Here is a 23961-nt window from a genome sequence, read left to right as displayed (position 1 = left end):
TTCAAAATAAGCACGACTTGCCAATCTAAAGAAACTCAACTTGACCTACTGAGCCATTAAAACTAGCCAACATGTGAATAATCAATGAAATCCCTCTACCCACGGGTCAAGAAATCCTCAATTAAAAGGAGACATATGACATGAGTCATGTGTCATGTTGCTTACAGAACATGTTGCTCACCACAGACCTCAACTTGGAAATATGTTTCACAACTTGTAATACAATGTTCAAATTCAACGAAAGTGTTAAGTGACAAAAAGACACACTACAACATAGGTCTGTTCAGCTTGGGATTTCTTTTTGCATAGAGAAACTCCTTTAATTGGGAAGGTCTGCAAGGAAAAAGCAGGAAAATTCACCATAGGAAACTGGCATGCTGATGACTCTGTTGAAATTGCTGTATTATTGTGTTGTCTTAATGAGACTACATTTGTGGGACTTTTTTTATCATGGGAAGGAGCTGCCTGAAACAGGTATTCTTCATATTTTAAAATGTAAAATAACGTATATAACATTCTCACACTTCACTGAATAGAGTGAAGAAATTACAGTTGCCTGAAGTCCAATGTTTAACTAGCCAAAGCACTACACTGGACTCACTGATGTCACAACTATAGGTTAGCCTTGAACCACAGTGTTTTTCATGTGCACTGCTTATAAAATCTGATTATAGAAGAATTAAGAGTTCCTTCAAAGACCTCAATACACTGTCTGCAACAATTTCTTGTGAATTTTTTTATATTCAACAGAGAGTCTTTGAAGCAGCAGGCATTCCAGCATGTGATTTGTAAAGTTTATATATGGTAAAACTTCCATATAATTGATACAGATTTAAGTAAAAAAACTTTTAGGTTTACATGCAAAAATCCCAAAGAACATCACCTACACTATTTCAGATATATGAAACCTATGTATTTCATTACAAATGTTCAAAACCACTGAATTTAACATACCCTCTATTCAACTATTTATCACTGTAGTGCCTCAGGGCTCTAGCTCACAGTAACAACAGGCAGTCACAGCTGACACTGCCCTCCAACACAGCATTGAAGGGGACAGTGTCAGGTACCCAAACAGCTACTTCAAGCATTTCGACATACACACTCTGTATTCATGTGACAAAGTTTGCTACTTGCTAACTCTCTGAAAACAGAAAAGTTCAGCTCCAAAAACACCTAGAAATCTTTAGAAACTGCAAGCTCAACCCTAATACAGCTTTCCATTAGGATATTCTAAGATTTCAAATATTTCAGGGCAGGAATATCTCATCCATGTAATGTTTATCAACCCACTTTTCTCCCTAACTCTCCAAACAAAACCACTGCTTTCCCAAGACCCGAACAGTACCTTTTCACTCAGGCTCTGCAGTGAATAGAAGTATTTAAATTCCATCTGAGTTTGCCCAGCCACACTGCTTAAATGCTAGTTTATACTTCCTAGTTCATATAGAAGATATTTTTCTTGCAGTGCTGACACAAGTCTTTACGTGTTTGGTGATTTTTAAATATGAGTATGTGTGGATTTACCTTGGCCTTTTCTGATGTTCGTTTTCCACCAAATCTTCCAGCTCCAATAAAAAACAAAGAGAACTGATTGTAACATACTAGGTCCTTTCCACAATAGGTATTCACTGAAAGACAAAGAAGAGGAAGGTCATATATTGTGTTCAATCTCCTTTTTCATACAACCATCATGTGTTGTTACAAGAGACAAGTTCAGCCGGAAACTTGACAAAGCTCATTTTAACGACTCAGGGGACAGTGGTCACACTTTCACACTGCACTGTTGCAAGTCACTTCCCTAGTAGGGAAGACTGAGGATCCGTTTCAAATAGTATTACAAACTTTATCTATATTAAAGCATTAAAATTAAAAAATGAGCCATCAAAATGGTAACGACATTCAAGGTGCTAAAAATATCTGACAACACAGAGCTGAAAATAGATTTATTTCAGCATCTCAGATTGTATAAACATTTATTTAAATACAGAACTGTACAATAAGATACGATATATTAAAAGCAATTGAGAATAGCCAGTGTGTAAAGTAGATTATGAACTCACACAAAAAGTGGTACCAGCACTTTGTATGAGAAGAGTTCAGAGTTTAAGGTCATCTGTTTCTTCTTTTGAACAGGTTAGACTTTTTACACTGAACTGAGATTCAGCTTCCTATTTCAGTTCATATGTATTTCACTCCTTCACACCTTAGACTGGAATTCACAGCACTGTTTTGTTAATAATGTTCATTTACAGCTCCAGAAGAAATTTAAAAACCACTGATACTCTGCTCACGAAAAAGAACTTTTGCATGTTGCAGGAATAGACAGGCTTCATATTACCCAGTATGAAAGCAAAACACACCTATGAGTAATGGTCAGTAAAAACCTTTTACAACTTTATCTGACCACTGAAGGAATAAAAGGCCAACAGTATTTAGAGATAAACCTACTGCTGTTTAGCCTATAAACCTGCTCTTGTTATCCAGTTTCACAAAGGACCTTGGCGTAATCACATGTAATGAGAATAAGATTCTGAAAACTACAGGTTATCAATTTCTGGAGACATTCTCATGCTCTAACTTGGATACAAGAGGAAGGAAATGCGTTTTGTTTAGAATAAAATAATGTAGACATAAAAAAGGAATGCAGGACATGCTGTTAAAGACCAGTGCTTTGCAGATGGGTCAGCACAACATAACTACATGATTAATCTTCACAAAACCACCCACAAAACACATGCAAACATGCAGACACAGACCCCTTACTGTGGGGTGGCGGAATACAAACCGGCTGCCTTCAGGCAGGAAAGGTATTCTTATTGTTAAGAACTTTGATCAGTTTACATACTGCATTATTCTACCTACACAGGAAGAAAGTGTTTTTATTTCAGTATGCTAACTACCCAAGAACAATTACACTTTGATCGGTTTGCATGGTGCATTGTTCTACCTACACAAGAAGAAAGTGTTTCTATTTCAATAGGTTGACTGACCAAGAACAATTACACAGCCATATCTCACTGAGATTTAATAAGCTAAAAGTCTTTTCCGTGACGGGGCTGGCAATTATTGGTACAGCTAGTTAAAAAATGAAGCCTAATAAATATAACTGCACCTCCATCAAAAGCCATAAACTATTTTACCATCTATTAGCAAGACTGCTCCTGATCCTTTGTCCAGAATATCAGCAACAGTTGCAACTGAAGTTAATTCTCCTGTAAGAAAAGAACATGTGCACATTGTAAAGTTTTGCTTCAGGAATGAAGCCCACAGATAGCTCTTTACACTTCCTTATTAACTACTCTACTTACTAACTTCCTTACCTACCACTACCATTATAGTATGCTGCTATTGGTATTATTACAATAATCATCATCATCATAAGCATTGTAATAGTCATATTAATTACAATCGTCCTGACTATAACAGTGTCTGGGAATCTTTGCACATCTTGATTTGAAGATCTGAGTGTTGCTTTGCTTGGGGTATTTTTGTAACTTCGGGGGGTTTTTTGCTATAGTTCATGTATTCAGAACTAAACACATCACTTTTTAGACTCTAATACATTGCTCTCTTCAAAGATAGCTCCAATTATTTAAGGATTGTCCGTGGATTTCAGGAGGGCTGAGGCAACCACAGCCCTACAGAAGAGAAGCTCAGCTCAGAGCCTGGGCACAGGGGTCCCTGAAGTTTGCCATAGAGGTTACTGCTTTAGAGACAGAATGAGTTTATAAATCAACCTATGGAATGCAAAACCAAAAACCTTTATGAAGTCCTGGCAATCCATTACTAATCAGACTTCTTTGTAGTAAATATAATTTTCAGATCTCTTTTTTGTTTCAACAAGAAATTTCGCCATTTATTTGTGGCTTGCATTTTTTTTTTTGCTATACTCTCAAAAACTTAATTTTTAAAATCTACTAATGAAAAAATCCAGACACATGCACATTCTGAATTAATGTAACATGCAACTCTCAGTTGCTGTAATCTGGGATTACTCAGCCATCTCTGAGAAGAATTTGCTACTGCAGTAACTAATACCTTGAGAATTTTGACAGGAAGAAAATTAATTGGATTTTAGCCGCCTCATTAGGATGTCCATTTTTTTTACATGCATAATTTAAGTCTTATCCTCTTACAGGCACACAGATAAAATCAATGTTGAAGAATTCTTAGGTAAACATACAAAAGTTTTATGATACAACCTTACTGAAATATTTTAAAGTTCTGGTAATTAGTATCAAATTAGATGAATAATACATAGGTATGTAGTATATTTTCTTACTGTATCTAAGATTATGAGTATTTTACTAAGTATACTGAGATCTCAAAACACCTGATCTCTAAAACAGTTTCAGAATTCCTTCAAGAACCCAGCAGCTCACCTCTCTTCTCCCCCACTCCTTGTAAAAAGGATATGCAGTACTACAGTTTGCAAAGCTTCCCTATTTCCATTTACAACATGACTACAGGAAGTGCTATCATGGTGAAAAACAAATCAGCAACACAGAAGGACTGACCTGAGGTTGGTAATGGCTTAAAAAGTTCCAGATATTGCTCACCATGCAGCATCTATGTAAAGAAAGACAGTACTGTAACAACAATCAATAGATTGCTTTCTCCCCCAAGTCAATACACAGCTATTTTACAAAGTGTTCAGAGGAAACAAATTTTTATAAACTCCAAGTTTTATTCTTTTGTTTTTCTAACTTCATCCCCAAAATGTTTTCAAATAAAGTTTTAAGGTTTTATGGTTTAAAAAAAGTGTAGTGAACACAAAGTAAAATTGAATATCAAATTCATCATACATCTCATCATAGCAAAACACATTATACAACTGAAGTAACTGAATAATTTCTTAGGATGTAAGAATACAAACCACTGAATTTTTCCTTTCTAGAACAAAAGGCACTTAACAATATTACAAAAATACTAATTGAAGCCACCTTTCAGATATATGAGACACAAGCAAAATTAGCTACTTTACTCTTCCATACCCTTGCAAGATCAATATTTAGTCCTGAAAGAGAAGGAACGCCATCAAACATTGACGTCTGAGCAGGAATTACTCCAAAGCTGGGTAAACAGCAGAATTCTTCACTTCCTTCAAATAGAAATTTTAGGTGGTCTGGATCCTTAGTTGACATTCCCACACCAAGTGCATATAGAATAGGCTCCAAGTGAGTGTATTTATACACATTGGTACCCAATTCACGGCCAACAATGCTTGCCTAGAAATAAGAAGCATAAAGTAAAAATCAAAACCAGTTAATATTGAACCTGCATTCCTTCTGTAATTCCTCTATCAAACCTGACACTTGAGCATTTTCATTACAGTCACATGTACACAAAGTATGAGTAATAAATATACCATAAAATATTAATGTATTCATTGCAATACAAGCAACCCAAATGCAAGGCATTATACCTTGCTTCAAGCAATCTACCTCAAGAATAAATGGCGTAACTTCATACAGCTGCCCTCTCAGCAGTGCATAAGATTTTTTCTAAAACAAACCACAACTGAAATAATTAACACAACAATAAAATTGAAATGAGGAAAAATTATCTATAGAGAAGGAGCCAGAGCAAAATGACACTGCCCAACAACACCCAAGCTCTGTTGCTTTTCTGAATAATACCCTAATCAAGGAGGCTTAACAGAACTTACAAGCACTTAGATTCTGCATTATCCAGTCTATTCAGGCATAAGTTTTCCTATCATCAATACAAAAAATAGAGACTGGAGACATTTTTCTTTCTGCTTCCTCACTTCACAGTTTAAACCCTACTCTTCTTTTTGCACATAGCAAACCAGAGCATAAGCTGGGCAGCAACACAAGTCTCTCTGCTCAAGGTTTTCACCCAGATTTGAGTGCATCTGGTAGACAGATGTACTTACCGTGTCAACAGAAGAAGAGACCACTGATCCAGAGCTTGTTGAATTCATAGAAACATTCCCTTGAGATTCTATCTGACTCAGAGCATCACTCAATACACTTATGGACTCTAGAGAAAAGAATTGAAAAAAAACCACTTTTAGATAACCATACATGACACACTTCAGTTACAGACATATAACACATATCAATCAGCAAATGAGACATAGCCTGGTATTTCTCAGTTCACCTTTGAACACAGTAAATATACATCTGCAAACTGAGCATGGTGCTGCATTTTACAAGCGTCCACACAAAATTAGAGGAAAATTGATTTCTACACAGTTTCCATCAGTTCTGCACCCACCAGTCAACCACAACAACTATCTCAACGTGTTAAAGAGAAGATAATGAGCACTGTATGTTTCAACTATCTGAGAAGCAAATCTCTGAAAATTACTAATGATTTCCTTATCATGAAAATTATTTGAAATACAAGTCACAGGTCTAACCTCCTGATTGTTACCCTCTTTCCTGAATCAGACAGATAGAGAGAAAAGTAAGTCTGAGACTGAACAATGACAAAATTATAAATTAGATGATGCATGGCTGAATTCAGTTATAGTAAAGGCAGGCCATCAAGAACAGCTTGTTCCTTGAAACTTAATAGGGCTAAAATAAATATTAAACATTAGAAAGAATCAAACAAAAGGTGATGAGAATCTTGCACAGAAAAATAAAAATATGTTTAAATCAGAGGAGTGAAAAATCATTACTTAACTACCTTAACCCAGAGTCACTCCCCTCCACTTCAAAACCCCTGGGCCCATACTGACTTTCATTGCTGCTTGCATTAACACAATGTTGCTCTGTCACACAGCACTGCTCTTAAACACCCTCCAAGATAAACTGCAGGCCCTCTTGCAGAATCCTCTTTTCCTGAACTATCTCTTGCTTACTAGTCTCAGTGCCAGAATCATCATAACATTCGTTTTTGGCCTGAATCTTGTGAAGAAAAGGAACATCTAAGAAACAAACGTATGTTGTCACTTCTTCTGCCAAAGACAAGCTTCCTCTTTGGATACAAGCTCTGTCACAATATGACATGAGGTTATGACATTTACATAATGTGAAAATGTGCAAAACTAGATTTGTAATTTTTAAGAAGCTTTTAAAAGGTAATCTCTTTTATCCCTTTGTTCATTCATTAAATGAATAAAAGAAAAGCAATATAGAGCTACTGGGAGAAGTAACAAACTGTTTCTACTTTATCTGCATGAACCAAGGGAAGGTCTCACATTGCTTTAAAATCTTCACAGGAGAATACAGGTTTGACTTCCAAGTAAACCTGAATGTTTCCCCAGCTTCACATGGCCACAAACTTCTTACATGCAGGAATATAAAGACCACTTTTAATGGAGAGTCATCAAGATTAACAATATGCATTTTTGACAAAATAATTTGTCATAATTAAGACCAACAGTATAAAGGTAACCTGTAAATTAATAATGGTGCAGAATACTACAATCTCCTTTTCAAGGAGTCTTTTATTCCAGAATGTATGACATAAGTGGACTATAAAATTGGTGAGCTGGCTAGTGTCTGGCTGAACACAAAGGAGATCACACAGTCATAGAATAGTTTGGGTTGGAAGGGATCCTTGGAGGTCAGCTAGTTCAACTCCCCTGCAATGATCAGACACATCTTCAACTAGACCAGGTACCTCAGAGCCCCGTCATACCTGACCTTGAATGTTTACAGGATAGGGCACCTACTGCCTGTCTATGAAAAACCTGTTCCAGCGTTTAACCATCCTCTTCGTAAAAAACTGCTTCCTTACAGCTCATCTAAATCAACCCTTAGTTTAAAGCCATTACCTCACATCCTATTGCAACATGCCCTGCTGAAAAGTTAATACTGGAAGACTCCAAAAAGGTGTCACTGAAGCCTTCTCTTCTCCAGACTGAGCAAACCCAATACCTTTCCCTTTAGAAGAGGAGTTCTATTATTTTGGTCATTTCTGTGGCCCTCCTCTTGCCTTGCTCCAAAGCTGGTCTATGTCTTTCCTGTGTTGAAGACTGCAGAGCTGGATGTTGTATTCCAAGTGGAGAGAAGACCTCTGGGGGGCAGAATCACCTCCCACAACCTGCTGGAGAGATTTCTTTTGAGGCACCCTGGGATACAACTGACCTTCTGGGCTGCAGGTGCACATTGCCAGCTTCTGTCCAACTTTTCATCCACCAGCATCTCCAGGTACTTCTCCACAGGGATGTTTCTGATGCCTTCATCCCATATTGATACAGGGGCTTGCCCCAACCTAGGTGCCACAGTTTGCACTTGGCATAGTTGAAGCTCATGAGCTTCCCATGGGTTCACTCCTCAGGCTTATCCAGGTCCCACTGGATGGCATCCCATCCCTCAGGTGTGTCACAGCACCACTCAGCAAGTTTGCAGAGGATGCACTCAATCCCTTACCCATGTCATTAATTAAGCTATTGCACAGTACTGTTCACAATACAGGCCTGTGAGAGACACCACTCATAACTGATCTCCATGTCGACACTGAGACATTGACCATCCGACCAACACCTCCTCCACTCCATCCATCACATCCATATCTCAGAAGTTTAGACAAATGTTATGGGAGGCTGTGTCAAAGGCCTTAGACAAGTTTAGACAGATGATATTCACAGGCCTTCCCTTACTCACTGATGCAGTCACTCCATCACAGAAGGCCATTGGGTTAGTCAGAATCTTGGTGAATCTGTACTGGCTGTCTCAAAACACCTCCCTGTTCTCCATGACCTTCCCACACACACAGATGAGGCTGACAGGATAGGATGGTAATTCCCAATCTTCTTTCTACCTTTCTTTTAAGACCCAAGAAATATACAATTATACCAGAGAGTATAATTTTGGCAAAAAAAACCAAAAAAAAAGCAATAGAAAACTTCTTATTTAACGTAATTATTTTATCATTGGTATAAGGGTATATTTTAAATTGTTGAAACTATCAGGGAACTCTAAAACCTTAAATATTCACCACTTCAGAATGGTCTGCTATTATACAGCAAATCATTAGCAGAGAGAAGGAAAAGATTAAGATGGAGAACAAAGGTTGAAAACAGTCACAGGGGACTCTTTCCAAAAGTATTCATTTTCCAATAAGGGGACATTGCACATGAACCATATCCCTTAACAACAGATGAAACAGCACAAGTTTTTAAACCTTTTATAAATACATATAAGGAAAGCTGACACTGAAGCTGGGACACTTCTCTTTTGCAAATTCTTCACATACACACAAAGTGTGCATACATATATACACACACCTTTGATGTGTTTTACATTAATTTGCTCTATGTCAGACATAAGCTTTTAAGCTGTGCCAGAAGTTAGACAATAAGAATAATCAAGTTGTTTTCCGTAAATAGACAGCTTCTAAGAGAATTTAAAATGCACAAAAATTTCTAAGAACCAATTATATACCTTTAGATTAAACTGATTCACATTTTCCCAACCGAAGCTTGAGACAGAGTGCCTCACACAGGTCATAGAGACACAATAAATTCTGCTTCCCTAGATAACAGAACAACACACTAACTTGTGCAATAGATACTACAGAATGCTGTATACAGTGTACAGTCTGCAAGACAGGGATGGCTCTCCTCTGCCTCTATCACAACACAGTCTGATTCCCTTTCCACAACAGGAAGAATTGGACAATGACACAAGAGCAAGCAGTGCGCTATGAAGGCAAGGAGAAAACACACCAACATGCAGTGCATGGTGCACCTGTGACCTACTGCACCCTGCACCACACATACAGAAGCTTCTGCATCACACTTAATTTGGTCTTTCTGCTTTACATACAGAATACAAAGTCTTATAAAGTCAAGCCTCTCTGATCAGTATTACTAAAACAAGAAACAAGATTAGCATCTTGGATTACAGGATTTTCTACTACATTAAAAGCAAATATTTGATCTAAATGCTTTTTGGGTTTTTTTCCTACTGCACAAATGCTCTTCACAACATCATATTACTCAAATTAAGAAAATATGCAGGAAGAGTTTTAACTTGCAGATGTTAGGCACTGTACCTTTTAACTTTTGTTGCAAGTACTCTAATTAGTTTCCTTTATTTCACAGTCAAATACCATAAAGCAATAAAGTGGAGAATTTGACAGTAGAAGAAACGTCTAATAGAACAAAAAATACTCCTCAGCTAACGAGAAATTTCCACAACCCTTATGCTGATTCTCATAAATACACCATACAACAATTAATGCACAAGTTTTTATTCAGTATCTGTGACTTGATGGCACTGAAAGGAAAAAGCCGTATCTTGACGTAGTTCATAACAAGACAAAAGCCAAGGCGTGGAACCAAGCCAATGCAACATTTACGATTTCCTGATTGTAGATACCTGCCGTATTGTATTGTAAGCACTTTTACTTGAAGCCCAAAATTTTCTTCAGTTTTTTCTCCTCATAGCATCAACTGGCAGATATGAAATACCATATATAATGTTGAAGCAACTTTGAAAAGAAATCCGCACCTACAACACTTTTTTGCTAGCAACCCATAAAAGTAACATAGTATATGTGACAGGTCCTAGAACAGATCAGAAGCAATAAAACTGGAATTATGTTGTTACAAATACCATTCCATAGCAGAACAGAGAACATGTATAAACTTGCATACGTTTGGAAACAGGATATCTGTAAGACAAAATCAGCCTGGTGACCTAGAACTACTAGTCAGATGGTTACATTCCTCAACATGTCAAGATGTGAGGGAAAGGACAAAGCGTGTACTATTCTGGTTTTGGTATAGGCATCTAAAAACATATCTTCAAAAGTTTTTAACAAAATATGTCCTAATAGATTTCTGAACCAACAGCTTAAACATCTACTGTGAATTTAAGTATCTTTGAAATTCAACTGACATTGTACGTAAGGATGCTTTTTTTCCCTTCTGCCCTGCACTCTTAAATGCTGGCAAGGAACCAGAAAAGTAAACAAAGCATTTAAAGAGAAAATCATTTTGGTCACCAGCCAAGGGGGTGATGTGACCTAAGAACATTAGGCACAATAAGAACTTCCTTGCTGTGATATATCCCATGACTTAACCAGAGCTTTTTGACAGTGAAATGTTTACCAAAAACCAGGATTCCAGGACAGAAAAGAAAACACAATCTCGCTATTACACTATGCTGTCTGCATGTAGGTACAATCAAATAAAGCACTGTCATCAGTCTGACTCATGCTTACAATGACAACAATGTCACTTCTCTAGAAACTGTTAAGATAAATCATGTCTTAATGCTATAAGTAAGAATATAGCAGTTGCTTTAGAAAGATCTGATCATACCGAAACAGTAAATTATTAATGTAACACATTTACAAGAAAATTCACTAGTTCTGTAGATTTTGAAGTTTCAGCAAATATTTGAAAGAAAGCCTTCTCTTCTAAGCTTTGCTTACTCAAGCTATCCACATAAACAGAATCAAAGCATAGTTTGGGTTGGAAGGGACCTTTAGAGGTCAAACCCCCCAGCAACTGCCAAGAAGGGACATCCTCAAGTAAATCAGTTTGCTGATCAGACCTTGAATATTTCCAGACATAGGGCATCTACTACCTCTATGCCAGTGTTTCATCACCTTCACTGAAAAAATCGCCCCTCTTACATCTAATCTAAATTTATCCTCTTTTAGTTTAAAATCATTACCCCTTGTCCTATTGCAGCAGTATACATTTGTCCCATCTTTCCATATTTCTCAGAGGCCTCCATAAGGTACTGAAAGGCTACAGTAAGATGTCCCAGAAACATTCTCATCCCCAGGCTGAACAGCCCCAACTTAAAAGTCTCCCTTACCTTGGATGGTTCTGGGTTTGCTGGCATTATCAAAGTCACACACCTTCTCCCATTTATCTCTCACTGCTTCAGGCGTCATTGGCTGATTCTTTCCTCTGACAATGGCACCCAAGGATCGCTCCCAGCGCACTAATGGGAAACAGCCAGAGAGTTCCCGTAACAAACAAAACTTTTCATTTCTTCAGATAACTTTCATATAGGCCACCATCTTCAAGATGGTACAGTAAGGAAATGTTTTAAGTACTCCAATATAACTGACCAGTATAACTTCCAGCTGGACTAAAAAGGCTTACTTGCTTTAACTTGCATTCAGAAAGGGAACAGCACTGGTTCTAAGTTTCACTGAAGCTACAAAAGACTTAGTCTCTCCAGAAATACTAGTTTTAGGATTCTGTCTACTGAAAAGTTGTAGCTAATACGTATCTATAGGCTTTCTCTTCTGACATGACTTCGAATATTAATGCTTAGGAATCTTCTGTGAAAGCATAAAAAGGGAAAAAGTGAAAACCACTTGTTAGCAATAAAAGGACCTCAATTTCAGTAGCCACCACCTTTAAATGGTCTCTGAAGTTGTATTTCAATACTGTAACCTGAGAGAAACTGGTTAGGCCAATGTGAAATTAGTTCCATAAGGATACAGACTTATGGATTGTAATTCTGATACTTAACCAGTCATGTTGGGTTTGCCATTAATTAGCCGAAGGCAATGAACCAGGCCATACTGGTGCCTCATTAACAACCTGGTTTCATTTCAGTAACTTCAATAGCCATTATAATGATGAAAAATTATATTTTCTCTTGATCAAAGTGCAGATTTTCAGCTGTATTAAAACCTAACTGCTTGTGAAGGGCAGCAAGATGTTTTGTGCTGCTGCCCTGCTTCTTTTAATCTGTTTACACACTTCTTGGAAACACTATTCCAGTTACACAGAACACTTGCAGTTAGAAATGGACAAAATGGTTATCAAGTTTGAAAGAAAGCAGAATGACTTCCTGAATTAGCAGCTCTACTTCCAACCCACTGATGATAACCATGTAGGCTGAAAAGTTGTACAGTTTATGAAAAAAATGCTTGTAATAGGTTCAATGGATCTAGGAAACAAATAATCTCATACACTGAATATTTTTTCTTCTCATAAGTGCTCAGCATAGCTACTGGTTATTGAAGACGACTAATTGCCTCAACATGCTTATATACAAGTATTTTAATAGAAGCATAAGTAAAGGTGGAAAAAAATGAAAAAGGATGAAATGAAAAAAAAAAACATGCCTGCTTATCAGCATGTGATACTTTTATGTCATGAAAAATTAAAGCTACCAAGAAAAGGCAGCACACTTAGCACCACAAATTCTATTTCAAATTATTCCCAGGATCCAAGAGTTAAAGTTATTTAGGCAGATTTTCAGTCACTTTTCAAATGCATAACAGTGTATATACCTAAGTTGCCAGTTTTTCCCACGTGAAGTTAAATTTTTGACTTTTACTGAATATAAACAGTTTCCTGAGAACCCTAGGCTTTTATTCATCTTCTCGCCTAAGTAAAAAATGTCTTGAGCATACAGGTTAAATCTAAAGAAAATTTGCACAGTATGGATGCAAATTCCAAAACAAGATCAATCTTGCAACACAAAGTACTTACACTTTCCAATCCACCCAGCTCCAACCTGCCAAGAAAAAAAGAATATCATCAGCTTATGACATGTCACAAAGCAAAGTTTTAGTAATGTTGGGAAACAAAACTATACCCCAGACCAAACTCAATATATTAAGAATTTCTGGACTACTGCTGGTTGCATTTAATAGTTTAGTTAAGCACCTGAATGTGGTCAACATAAAACAGTTTCCATCCAATATATGAGTCCGCAGTTTGATGCCAATACCTTTAATGAGTATCATGATTAATTACTCCTTCCTGCAAGCTACTTTCTATGCTTGAATGATTTTGAGAACAAAAATGTCTTTTGAATTTTGGTACGTTTTCTTAAAAGAGTACAATAATTGTAACAATCAAATTAGTAGCATTTTGAGCACAGAACAGAACTTGATCTTGAATAGAACTGCTACTGCCTGAAGTACTTGTCAAATACTGCCCAACCAGATCAGTATTTCTTCTGTCTATGCTGGGCATGTAGTTCACACATAGTAATTTAGTTTCAGCAAAAAGTTTAAGGCTTGACAAAATAAAACTGAATTTGGGAGAAGGAGCAAAAGGAGGGAAGGAGAGAGAAGAAAGGAAAAATAAAAAAATTACCTCAAACAGACTGCCATTTTCAGCACAGCTCTCGTGACAAAGCCAAACTACTAAAGGAGCAACATATTCTGGTTTGAAAGCATCGACCAGATCTAGAGCAAATCAGAGGGAGGAATCGTGAAATAGAAATACTCTACAGTTTCACCTAATTATTTAATCTAACATCCTCTTATGAACAGCAGAACCAGGAGAATTTTATCAATTTCTGTCATTAAAAGAAAGGACAAACCAAATGAAACGTTTGAAGATTCAATAAATACAAACATCTCATGAGATGTGCATACGCTGCCAAACCCCAAGATATGGCTTCTTAGCTAGAGAGATGAAAGCCTATTTAACTGTTGGGAACACTGTCACACGCACACTGCAAAGCCAGATAACTTATCTAAATTTCCATCTGACAGGCAGTCTGAACCAAGGACAAGACAGCTATACATAATCTTGACAGAGATGTACCTGAGCAATTTCCGTTCTGGTATGCTAGTCAGCTATATAGACATAATGAAAATAATTGCAGCTGCTGATTGTTTAAGAATTATCTCATTTGGAAATGCAGATTTTTCCAAATAATTATCAGTCCTGCTATATTTACATATGAAACCTATTTTGGGATTTTCATTGGCTTCTAGCACAACAGAAAGCTATCTGAAAATTGAGACATTGTCATGGAACAGTGTGGTTGTCCAGGCAGCTCTTATCACATATTCTATCTTCTGTCTGAACAATAACTTTGCTTAATTTCCTTTTTCAGCTTTCAGAATATCATTCTTTCAACAGCAGTAGATATACAGCTGTTCCTCAGCTAAAGGTCATCAAGCATTTTCAATTATAGCCAGATTTTCCCAGATGAAGAGCTAGGAAAGCTTATCATTACAATACTTCTTTAACAGCAAAACGAAGGTAAACAGAAGTTCATTTTTAGAAGCTGGATAGAAGTAGAAGAAAGCTGAATTCCATTTAATATGGCATGTTGTAAGTGCATAGCAAACCTCTTACAGTTTTCCAAAGTACTCCACTTTATGTCAGACAACATTTAGTCTCAAAATTTAGCCCTATACTATTATCATTAATGCTTAACCCACTCCTAAAATAATTTTAAAATAGGTAGTAGTAGTTTAAAAAAAACAAAATAACCATACAAAACTGCATTTAAGAGTTCTTATTAAGAACAAGAATATGTGGCTCAAGTTGAACATACATAACAATGTATGGTAATGAAAAAGTATAGGTGTCTGCAGACATCTGAAGACAAATAGGAAAGTGCTGACTAAGATAACGAGGATAATTATATAAGACATCTGAAAATCTTTTTCAAATTGTGATGTTCAAATCTTTTAAACAGTATTTGAAAAACTGGACAGGATGGAGAGAATGAGATAACAAATAAATCATCAGAGCCGTATCTTACAGTGGGACCAAAGGATCTCTCTCTTCTTAAAGTGACTAAGAAAGAAAATTATGAGGTACACCTATGTAGATTAAATATCTTCAAAACTTGCCAGCTACTGTAATCCATTTTACATTGCATGCTTCATGTATTTGGATCTTCTATAAATAATTGCAATAAATCACTGGAACCTACAATCTATAAGACTGCGAGAGTCACGACCACTTGGATTATTTAGATCTAAACCAGGCTACTTCAGTCAAATAAAATCAAGCATTCAATCAGTGCATAACATGCAAAATATATTACTCTCCAATACCCTGTCTACCAGTTTGACAAATGTGATGATTTTCTGGGCTTTGAAATCTGCCCATCATAGGGGAAGAGAAGGTCAGGAGTGAAATGAAATAGGCTGATTCTAGAATATTTTCTAAGAGCAATTTCCTTTTACAGACTTTTTTTTCTAATTACTTTTCTTTCTTCTGGTCATTTGCCAAAGTAATTAATCTATTTATCCTAAATTTACACTTACACACAACTGTTTCCTAATACGTTCCTTACTGAACTTCCCAATGCAGTACTGTGTTAAAACTGTTCGAATTTCCAAAAATTAGCAGCTGTGCAATAAAGAAAAATTAAGCAACTCGGTTCACTATCATCTCCTGCTGATCATGGAATCACTAAGTACATACATGACATGTTGTGCAAAAACCCAGTATTTTGCAATTAGGCAATATTGTAACAAGTGCAGACATCTTATGCATATACTTGATGTCACATGTGATGAAACAAACAAGCCGTTCCACTAGTGTAGGAGGATCTTGGAAAAGATTACAATTAAAGAGCCTTGCCCTATGCAATTGGTTTTGCAAATGAGAAAACTTGCTTCATATCTTGAGGCAGAAAGTAAGAATTCCTTACAACAGACAAAATAAGTTCGTTGACAGTTCAAAGACAAAAAGATAGTACGAAAAATTAATTGGTAGTACATGAAGTGTGAAGGACTTGCATTTTCTAAGAGGTGAGAAAGTTTGTTGTGCTTCAATTCACTGAAAAATATCAGTACATGTAGACCTTAAATTATTCACCTTGTGGCATGACAGTCTGGGTCAGCCTGGATCCAGCAGTAGGAGCAATTGTGTTGCAGTGGATGTTATACTTCCGGCCTTCAATTGCAATTGTGTTTGAGAGACCCAAAAGGCCAAGTTTAGCAGCGCTGTAGTTTGCCTGACCAAAGTTTCCGTATATTCCCGCAGCTGAGGATGTCATAATTATTCTTAGGTGAGAAGAGAGAGAAAAAAATTAAATTATTTCTTAAAGTTATTTCATTCTACACAACAGAATTTTCCAGTTTTGGCCTTATAGTCTCCATAGTCCACAAAACAAAGTACACAAATAAGAAAAGATTGGTTTTTGGTTTTGCTAACAATCAGGTAACTATTTAATATCTGATGGATAGCAAATATCTCACAAATCCTGATGCATTGTCAGAGTAGCAGAAAACTAACAAAGTCATGAGGCTTTCTGAGTGATATTGCAACACTAGGAAAGACATTCTGTCCCGTATAAAGAAAAGTAAATTATTTTTATTTCTATCCGCATTTCAGGTGGTATTATTCTTACAACTAATAAAAGGTTTCAGCACTCACACGAAAATTACTTTACTGAAAACTACTTCCCTTAATATTATCTACCTGGTAATATCTGAAGACCTATTCTCACAGAATTCACATTCAAAGAATTCTAATATGCATTAAATGCATGACAGAAGAAGACATGAAAGGAAAGTCTTGCTCTTTGCTGTCCTCGTCATTGCTTTGCAGGTGAATGAACTGCTCACTCTAGAGCTCTAAAACCACTACAGTTCACAGCTGGTTTTAGGCAAGAAAACATTGTGCTGCAGGTCATCTCAATTTTAAAGAAATGGGTCTACACCTTCACTTCTAAAGGAAGCCTGTCGTGGATTGACACTGGCCAAATGCCAGACACCCACGAAAGCCTGCTCACACTCCCTTGCCAGAGCTGGGCAGGGGAGAGAAAAAAGTTAATGAAGGGCTCATGAGTAAAGGACCGGGAGAAAACACTCGAAGGGCAAAACAGGCTCAACTTAAACGTACAGAGTGAATTTATTTCTAACAGAGAAAGATAGTAAGAAGCAAAATAAGCCCTCTTCTTCCCTCAACCCCTCCTCCCTCCTTCCCAGAGACAGCACAGGGAGATGGAGTAGGAGTTTTGGTCAGTTCATCTCTGAGATTTTCTCCTGCTGCTCTGGGAGAGGAGTCCTTCCCCTGTGAGACCATGGGGTCCCTCTCACGGGACACAGTTCTCTGTGACCTTCTCTGGCATGGGTCCACTCTCAAGAGCAGCAGTTCTGTCAAAACTGCTGCGACTCGAGTCTTTCCCACGGGTACACAGTCCTCCCAAAACTGCTTCGACATGGGTCTCTCTTCCATGGGGTGCAGTCCTCCAAGGACAGGCTGCTCCAGCCTGGAAGCAGGGACCCCATCTCTTCACCAGGTCTCCCACAGGATCAAGCATCCTCCAGGCATCCACCCGCTCCACCATGGGCACCTCCCCTATGGGCTGCAGGTGGATCTCTGCATCCCCATGGATCCCCATGGACTGCAGGGATACAGCTGCTCCTCCATAGTCTCAGCACAGCCTGCAGAGGAATCTCAGCTCTGGTGCCTGTAGCACCTTCTCCCTCTCCTTCTTCACTGACTGTGGTATTTTCATGTTGTTTTCCTCACATGTTCTCACCTCCTCCTCCTCTTCTCTAGGTAGAAAAAATTGTGTGTCCTTTTGTTTTGATTTTCTTCTTAAATCTGTTATCACAGAAGCGTTACCATCTAACTGGCACAGCCTTGGCCATCTGAGATTGGCTCTGATGGACACTGTGGAAGCTTCTAGCAGCTTCTCACAGAAGCCACCTCTGTGATACCACTGCTGCCAAAAACTAGGTCATGCAAAACCAACACAAAGCTTTACCAGACACTGTTGAAATCTACTTCTAAACATTCTGCATAGCTGGGATCAACATATACTTCACTTTTTTATCTGCCTTACTGCCAATAATCCAAAGATTTTAAGTAAACACATCTCTAAGTAAAGAGATGTGTTGCAAGTACTGGTTCAATACGATGAAGAAAAGCTACAAACTCTATGTAAAGAAGGGATTTTGCAGATGGCATATGCCTATCCATAAACTGCAGAAGCACTCACTACCACTCGTATCTGAGCAAATACAGAAAAGGAGACAAGGGAAGCATTATCTTAAATGGATGCAACTCTAGAATTATGCTGTTTTGGAAGAACTAAGATAATTTTAAACTCCCAGATTTAAGACTTTCACTATCCTCACAGTTCAGTTCCCTGGATGAGAATGAATGTTATTTAGGTCACAGGATGGGGAAACAGCTCACACAGTTTTCAACATGTGGGCACGGTTAAGTCAGTGCTTTGATAAGGTTTTTGATAAAATCACAAAAATGAAAAAAAAAATCTGATTTCGCTGCACTATTTTTGAGTTAACAGTAATACATACCAAAACAGACTAAGAACACTCCCATAGCTTTTAAGACAAGAATATTTGTCCAAAGGGTTAAAACTGACAGAGAAAACTCCCAACAACCAAACATCAAACAAAAAAAACGCATGACCTAGGAGCAGAATTGCATTTATCAGTCACTTGAATAAGAGGGAAAGCAGAACAAGAGTCCCTCAAACTTGCAGTAACATACAAGTAACAAACATTTCTAACCAGTCCCCATTAACGGAAATAGTCTTTCTGCATTGTAACAACTTCTGTTCGGGAAAGTCAGAAAAATACATTTAAATTTATTGGAAGAAAAAGCTTTACACATTTGGCTGAGGAAGTGGAGAAGAGGCATCAGAACTAAAAAGGCATTTGAACTGATTTTGCTTCACCCCTGAGAAAGTGAAAGAAAAGAATGCAAGATGCCTCCTTCACTGTTTGGCCATACATCAGTCTGTTATACCCTACTGAAAAATGTAAAACAGAAGACACATTTTTACCTGCCAAACTTCTGATTTTTCATATGGTTCCATGCAGCTCGGGTGACCAGGAATGATCCCCTCAAATGAATTCTATGAATTATATCTAGGAACAAATTGACATCAGTTCAGTAACTCCACAATTCGTCTCCCAACCTGAAATGCACCATGTTTCTTCTTCATGATAAAAATGCACTCTCTTCATACTCTGAAACTATTACAAAAAGAATGATGGGCTTTTTTTTTTTTTTGTCTTGACAGACCATTTTACAGTACTTGCCTGAACATACACTGATCATGAAGGGGCTGCCCACATACACTGCCTCTCGGATGGGGCTCTCCTGCACAGAATTCAAAAGCATTCAAAATTCCTGCACTTAAGCAGACTCAGACAAGAATACAGAAGATACACTATCTTTGTAAAAGTTTTCTCCACTGGCTTATCACCATCTACCATCTCACTGAAGGTTTTGCTTTTTCTTCTGCACCTTTGCACATCAGTTTGCTTTCCTCTCTAGTTAGTTCTGGGCCTTTTAAGCCTGTTTAGTATTCAGCCACTCAATGCTGGCACTAGCAATGTTCTGCTCACAAAAACTATTGTGTGTAATTCACATGGCTCTTTTTCTTATTGCATTTGGCAACCAAGAGTGGGAAGAAAAGCCCTTCTTCCCCGTTGGAATACATACACCTTACCATGCATTGCAGCACAGACCTGGTTTGCACACTGAACACAAGCAGCTTGCCACTAAGCTCGAAGGGCAAAAGTTAAGTCTTCCCTGATTCCGTTCTTGTTACCGTGGGAGGGATGTACATGTCACCTTTCACACAGAAACTACATTTTGAAGTAATTTTTAAATCAACTCACCCCAGTCTTCATCACTTATCCGAACAAAGGAACGGTCTCTCAGGATCCTAAACCACAACATTAGGAAAACAAAACAAACACAAGATCAACATTTGTTTGCACAAAACGGACAGCCCAAACTCAATCAGGACAAAACCCTCAGATATACTCACCCAGCATTGTTTATAACAATATCTGAAATTAAAAGAGGAAACTAATTCAATGCACTGATAAAATACAAGCCTGCTTCTATTTTTCTCACACTTCCAAGATATACAGACAAGAACATTGGATATATACGTGATATTACATATATTCTATAGCTTCTTGTCCTGATTAATGAATTCTACCCTTGGACAATAACTACAACATAATACTTCAAGACAGGCAAGTCTCAACCTGACAGGGACCTCAACAGGACAAAGTCTGAAAGGGAGGGATAGCTGTGAAGTGCTGGCCGCCTAGGAGTCCAATACCTGCAGGATGCAGCCATCCTGTACAGTTTCAAAGCCTGCTTTGGATTTCAGAATGCTCCGATCGGGCAGTTTGCACCACCATCTTTGCTGCAGTAGCCCAATTGAAAACTAGAGAGACTACAGTCACAAAGCTGATAGAGCGACCTGGATCATAACAATTTCTTGTCAGATATTTAATTGGGTTCCTGTTGGTTTTGATTACATGTACTTTTAGCTATGTAACCCTTAGTTAAAATCATCAAGTGGTTTTAAATGTGGCAATCACACGGTTAAAAAGAAGTTTAATTACCTCAGGGTTTTATTTTCTCCTTTCTGTTAATACATTTTGACCTAATGTAAGCAGAAAAACTTCCAAAACTTTTTGGAAATTTTATTTTCATAATAACATTATTTATGTTAATTCTATGCAGCTAGTTATAAGACTCCATAGACGCTGTGCTTTGTGACAGAAATTGTTAACTATTATCGAAGTACCAAAAATCTGAAGGGCAGGAAAATAAGAATCATATACTAAGCTTTAAACTTCTGCTAAACCCACCAAAAAACCCAGAAAAGTTACCATTCAGATTAAAAGCTGAAAGCCCCTTACTCAGATTTCACTGACTATGAGCATCAAGGATTGGTGAGTACTACACTTCATCAAAACGTATTTCATACACATGTTGTTAATTGCAGTGTTTATAATGGCTTTGCACTTGCAAACAAGTTTCAACATGAATTAAGCAACTGTACCTATCCTCCCAAAAGCCTCAAGGGCTGTCTTCACAAGCTTTTCACCATCCTCCACGGAATCTATAAGAAAAAAGTACAAATTGTCAAATAAAATTAACTGGATATACTGCACTTCCAGGATATTAACAACTAATTCCACTAAGAGGTAAGAAAAATAAATTGTGAACAGCCTCAGTGAAAACCAAATTCAAATCCAGCCATTATCTGCATGTGACCTAAAGCAAATCTCGCACAGAAGTCTAAATGGTATGATATTAGCCATTCCAAGAAAAAAAACGAAGCAAAGCAAGCAAGAACTATCCATTCCCATTTTGCCTCTGAAAACTGCAGATGGACAGCTGCTTAATATTTTAATGTTAAAAAATCAGATAAAAGAAAAGGACATTAGTAGACAAATCTTAATTAAAAGAAGCAATGAATGCATTTGCTTTTAGCATCTCTCTCCCCACTCCACATGATATTACAACTGTTTAATGTATATTTTACTGGTAAACTGGCAGTAGTCTTCCATTAAGCAGCATCAGCTTTTCATTTAACATGTCAACTATTCCTACAGATAAAGCATTGCACTCATCTGGAAAAATAACATACCATAATTGGGTACTGCCTTCCCTCCTTTTGCTCTGATTTCATCGACAACTTTGTCAGCAGCTGAGGAGCTTTTGCCATATCCCTTAAAATCACCTCCAAGATCATTCACTGTGCATGACAAAGAAATGAAATTTTTGTTGTCAACACTCAGACTTCATGGTCTGTCCTTACCTCATTATCACATTGGAAGTTATAAGGAGTACTAATGAAGTCTGCTGCATCTGGATCTTACTGAAAACCACAGATGACAAGAGAAAAATAGTAGGACATAAGATTATTTTTTTTTAAAGCAGTGCAATATACATCATCCCTTTTACCTGACAAATAACATGGAAAACAGAACCTTCCCCCCCCACCATGAATTCAACTTGCTTGCCCTGCCCATGCTACCTCTGTAATTGTGTTGCAGTTCATAGATTAAAACCTAGATTACACCCCAATCACAGGCAATTTATGCCAGTCTCCAGCCATTGCAGGAACCATAAGCAAGAGGGGCAAGGCTTTGTTCGTGTTTAATAGAGTAGCTAAATGTTACCAGTTACCACCACCACAGAAGAGATCCAGCTGTGGGAACAAAGTCAGAAGTGCCTGCTCTGGAGCTTCAGATCCTGCTCCTGTGGGATAACAGGCCCACCTGGCACAGAGCTACTCCAGGCTGCGCTCTGTGCTAGGGCACGAATGTACGGCTGCCACACTCTGCTAAACTCCTGCACCTGCACATCCCACAGCTTCACAGGACTACCAGGGGAACAAAAATCCCATACAAACACTGTACTTGGACAAAGAACTTCAAAACATGGTAAGAAGTTGTTTAAATGAGTACAAAATGGAATTGTAAGAAAGCCAGAATTGACTGAATTTACATCTAATACTGGTATTCTACTAAAGAGTCTTTTGCTATGGTGAATTCCAGCTTTCTGCCTTCTGACCTAAAGAAGCCAAACACAGTGAAATCCACAAAACATGCAGGATATTCTTGCTGGTCTTAACGAAAACCAGCAATGTCAAGTCTGTTGTATCATCGCAAAATGAAATAGACACATTTTGTCGTTTTGCTTTTTTTTAACTCTCTGTGTAAACAGGAATACGGTTTGCAGGACGAAAATCACTCCGTACTATCCACTTCAAGAAGTCTCATCTGGAATTCTATATTCAGCTTTGTGTGCAGCACTTTAGGAGAAATGTAGAACCATGGTAGAAATTTTTGAGTAAATAAAAATGCTGAAGTCCAGAAGAAGTGAATATCAAAAGGGGAGGGATATGACATGTGAAAAAAAAAAACAGAAAAAACAACCAACCCTCAACAAACCAAACCCAAAAAAATGCCCAGCCTGAAGCAGGAAGTAAAAGTACCTTAACAGACTGATGCAAAAAACGACAGAGACAAAGACTGGTATCCACCAACCCAAACAAGCAGCCAACACAACTCAAGTGAGGCATTAAGGAAAATCTCTAAGTGTATTGATAAATTAGGATAGGCAACACAGGCAGACTGTTCAGTCTGCAAATCCACGACATTAAAGGAAAGCAAGTCAGGAATAACACCTGGGAAAGAAGAGTGAACAATTTGGGTGGTAAACATATACAAACCGTTCAGTCTTGTTAAGACCTTACAACTCTCTACCACAGACAAGTTTATATATGCTTATCCCACACTTCCATAGTAATTTTCTGACAAAACCTTAATTAAATATTTTGTAAAATTTTCAGAGGTGGTAAAGTACCTTAGGCCGAGCACAGGCACTAATGGAGCTGAAACAAAAATGAGTATGCAGGAAAGAGTTGAGCTATTCCAGGCTTTGAAAATAGTAACTCTATGAGTGTGATAGAGCAATGAAAAGAAACCCTAACAATAAAATAGACAAAAACCATTATTTTAAGCCCAAGCTTTATATCATGCAATTCT

At 37.6% G+C, this 23961-nt stretch overlaps 1 protein-coding gene across 2 annotated transcripts in view; it reads right to left on the bottom strand.

The window, feature by feature from the left end:
- HSD17B4 (hydroxysteroid 17-beta dehydrogenase 4) overlaps positions 1 to 23961 on the bottom strand; it is a 60620-nt gene that overhangs the window by 31499 nt on the left and 5160 nt on the right. The window contains exons 3-16 of one of the 2 annotated variants that reach the window (XM_014874357.2): positions 22056 to 22163; positions 21465 to 21524; positions 20430 to 20451; positions 20278 to 20324; positions 19434 to 19518; positions 16487 to 16674; positions 14012 to 14103; positions 13400 to 13424; positions 11760 to 11888; positions 5903 to 6009; positions 4998 to 5231; positions 4521 to 4572; positions 3144 to 3215; positions 1528 to 1631 (exon numbers count right to left, since the gene is read on the bottom strand). In XM_014874357.2, coding sequence (XP_014729843.1) covers positions 1528 to 1631; positions 3144 to 3215; positions 4521 to 4572; positions 4998 to 5231; positions 5903 to 6009; positions 11760 to 11888; positions 13400 to 13424; positions 14012 to 14103; positions 16487 to 16674; positions 19434 to 19518; positions 20278 to 20324; positions 20430 to 20451; positions 21465 to 21524; positions 22056 to 22163 — 1325 coding nt within the window. Of the gene's footprint in view, positions 1 to 1527; positions 1632 to 3143; positions 3216 to 4520; positions 4573 to 4997; positions 5232 to 5902; positions 6010 to 11759; positions 11889 to 13399; positions 13425 to 14011; positions 14104 to 16486; positions 16675 to 19433; positions 19519 to 20277; positions 20325 to 20429; positions 20452 to 21464; positions 21525 to 22055; positions 22164 to 22226; positions 22287 to 23961 lie in introns of both variants that reach the window. The other variant, XM_088156606.1, reaches the window with a different exon arrangement.

Source organism: Sturnus vulgaris, chromosome Z, assembly GCF_052056855.1.
Source record: "Sturnus vulgaris isolate bStuVul1 chromosome Z, bStuVul1.hap1, whole genome shotgun sequence".
Lineage (NCBI taxonomy): Eukaryota > Metazoa > Chordata > Aves > Passeriformes > Sturnidae > Sturnus > Sturnus vulgaris.
This window is presented reverse-complemented; position numbering and strand designations above follow the sequence as displayed.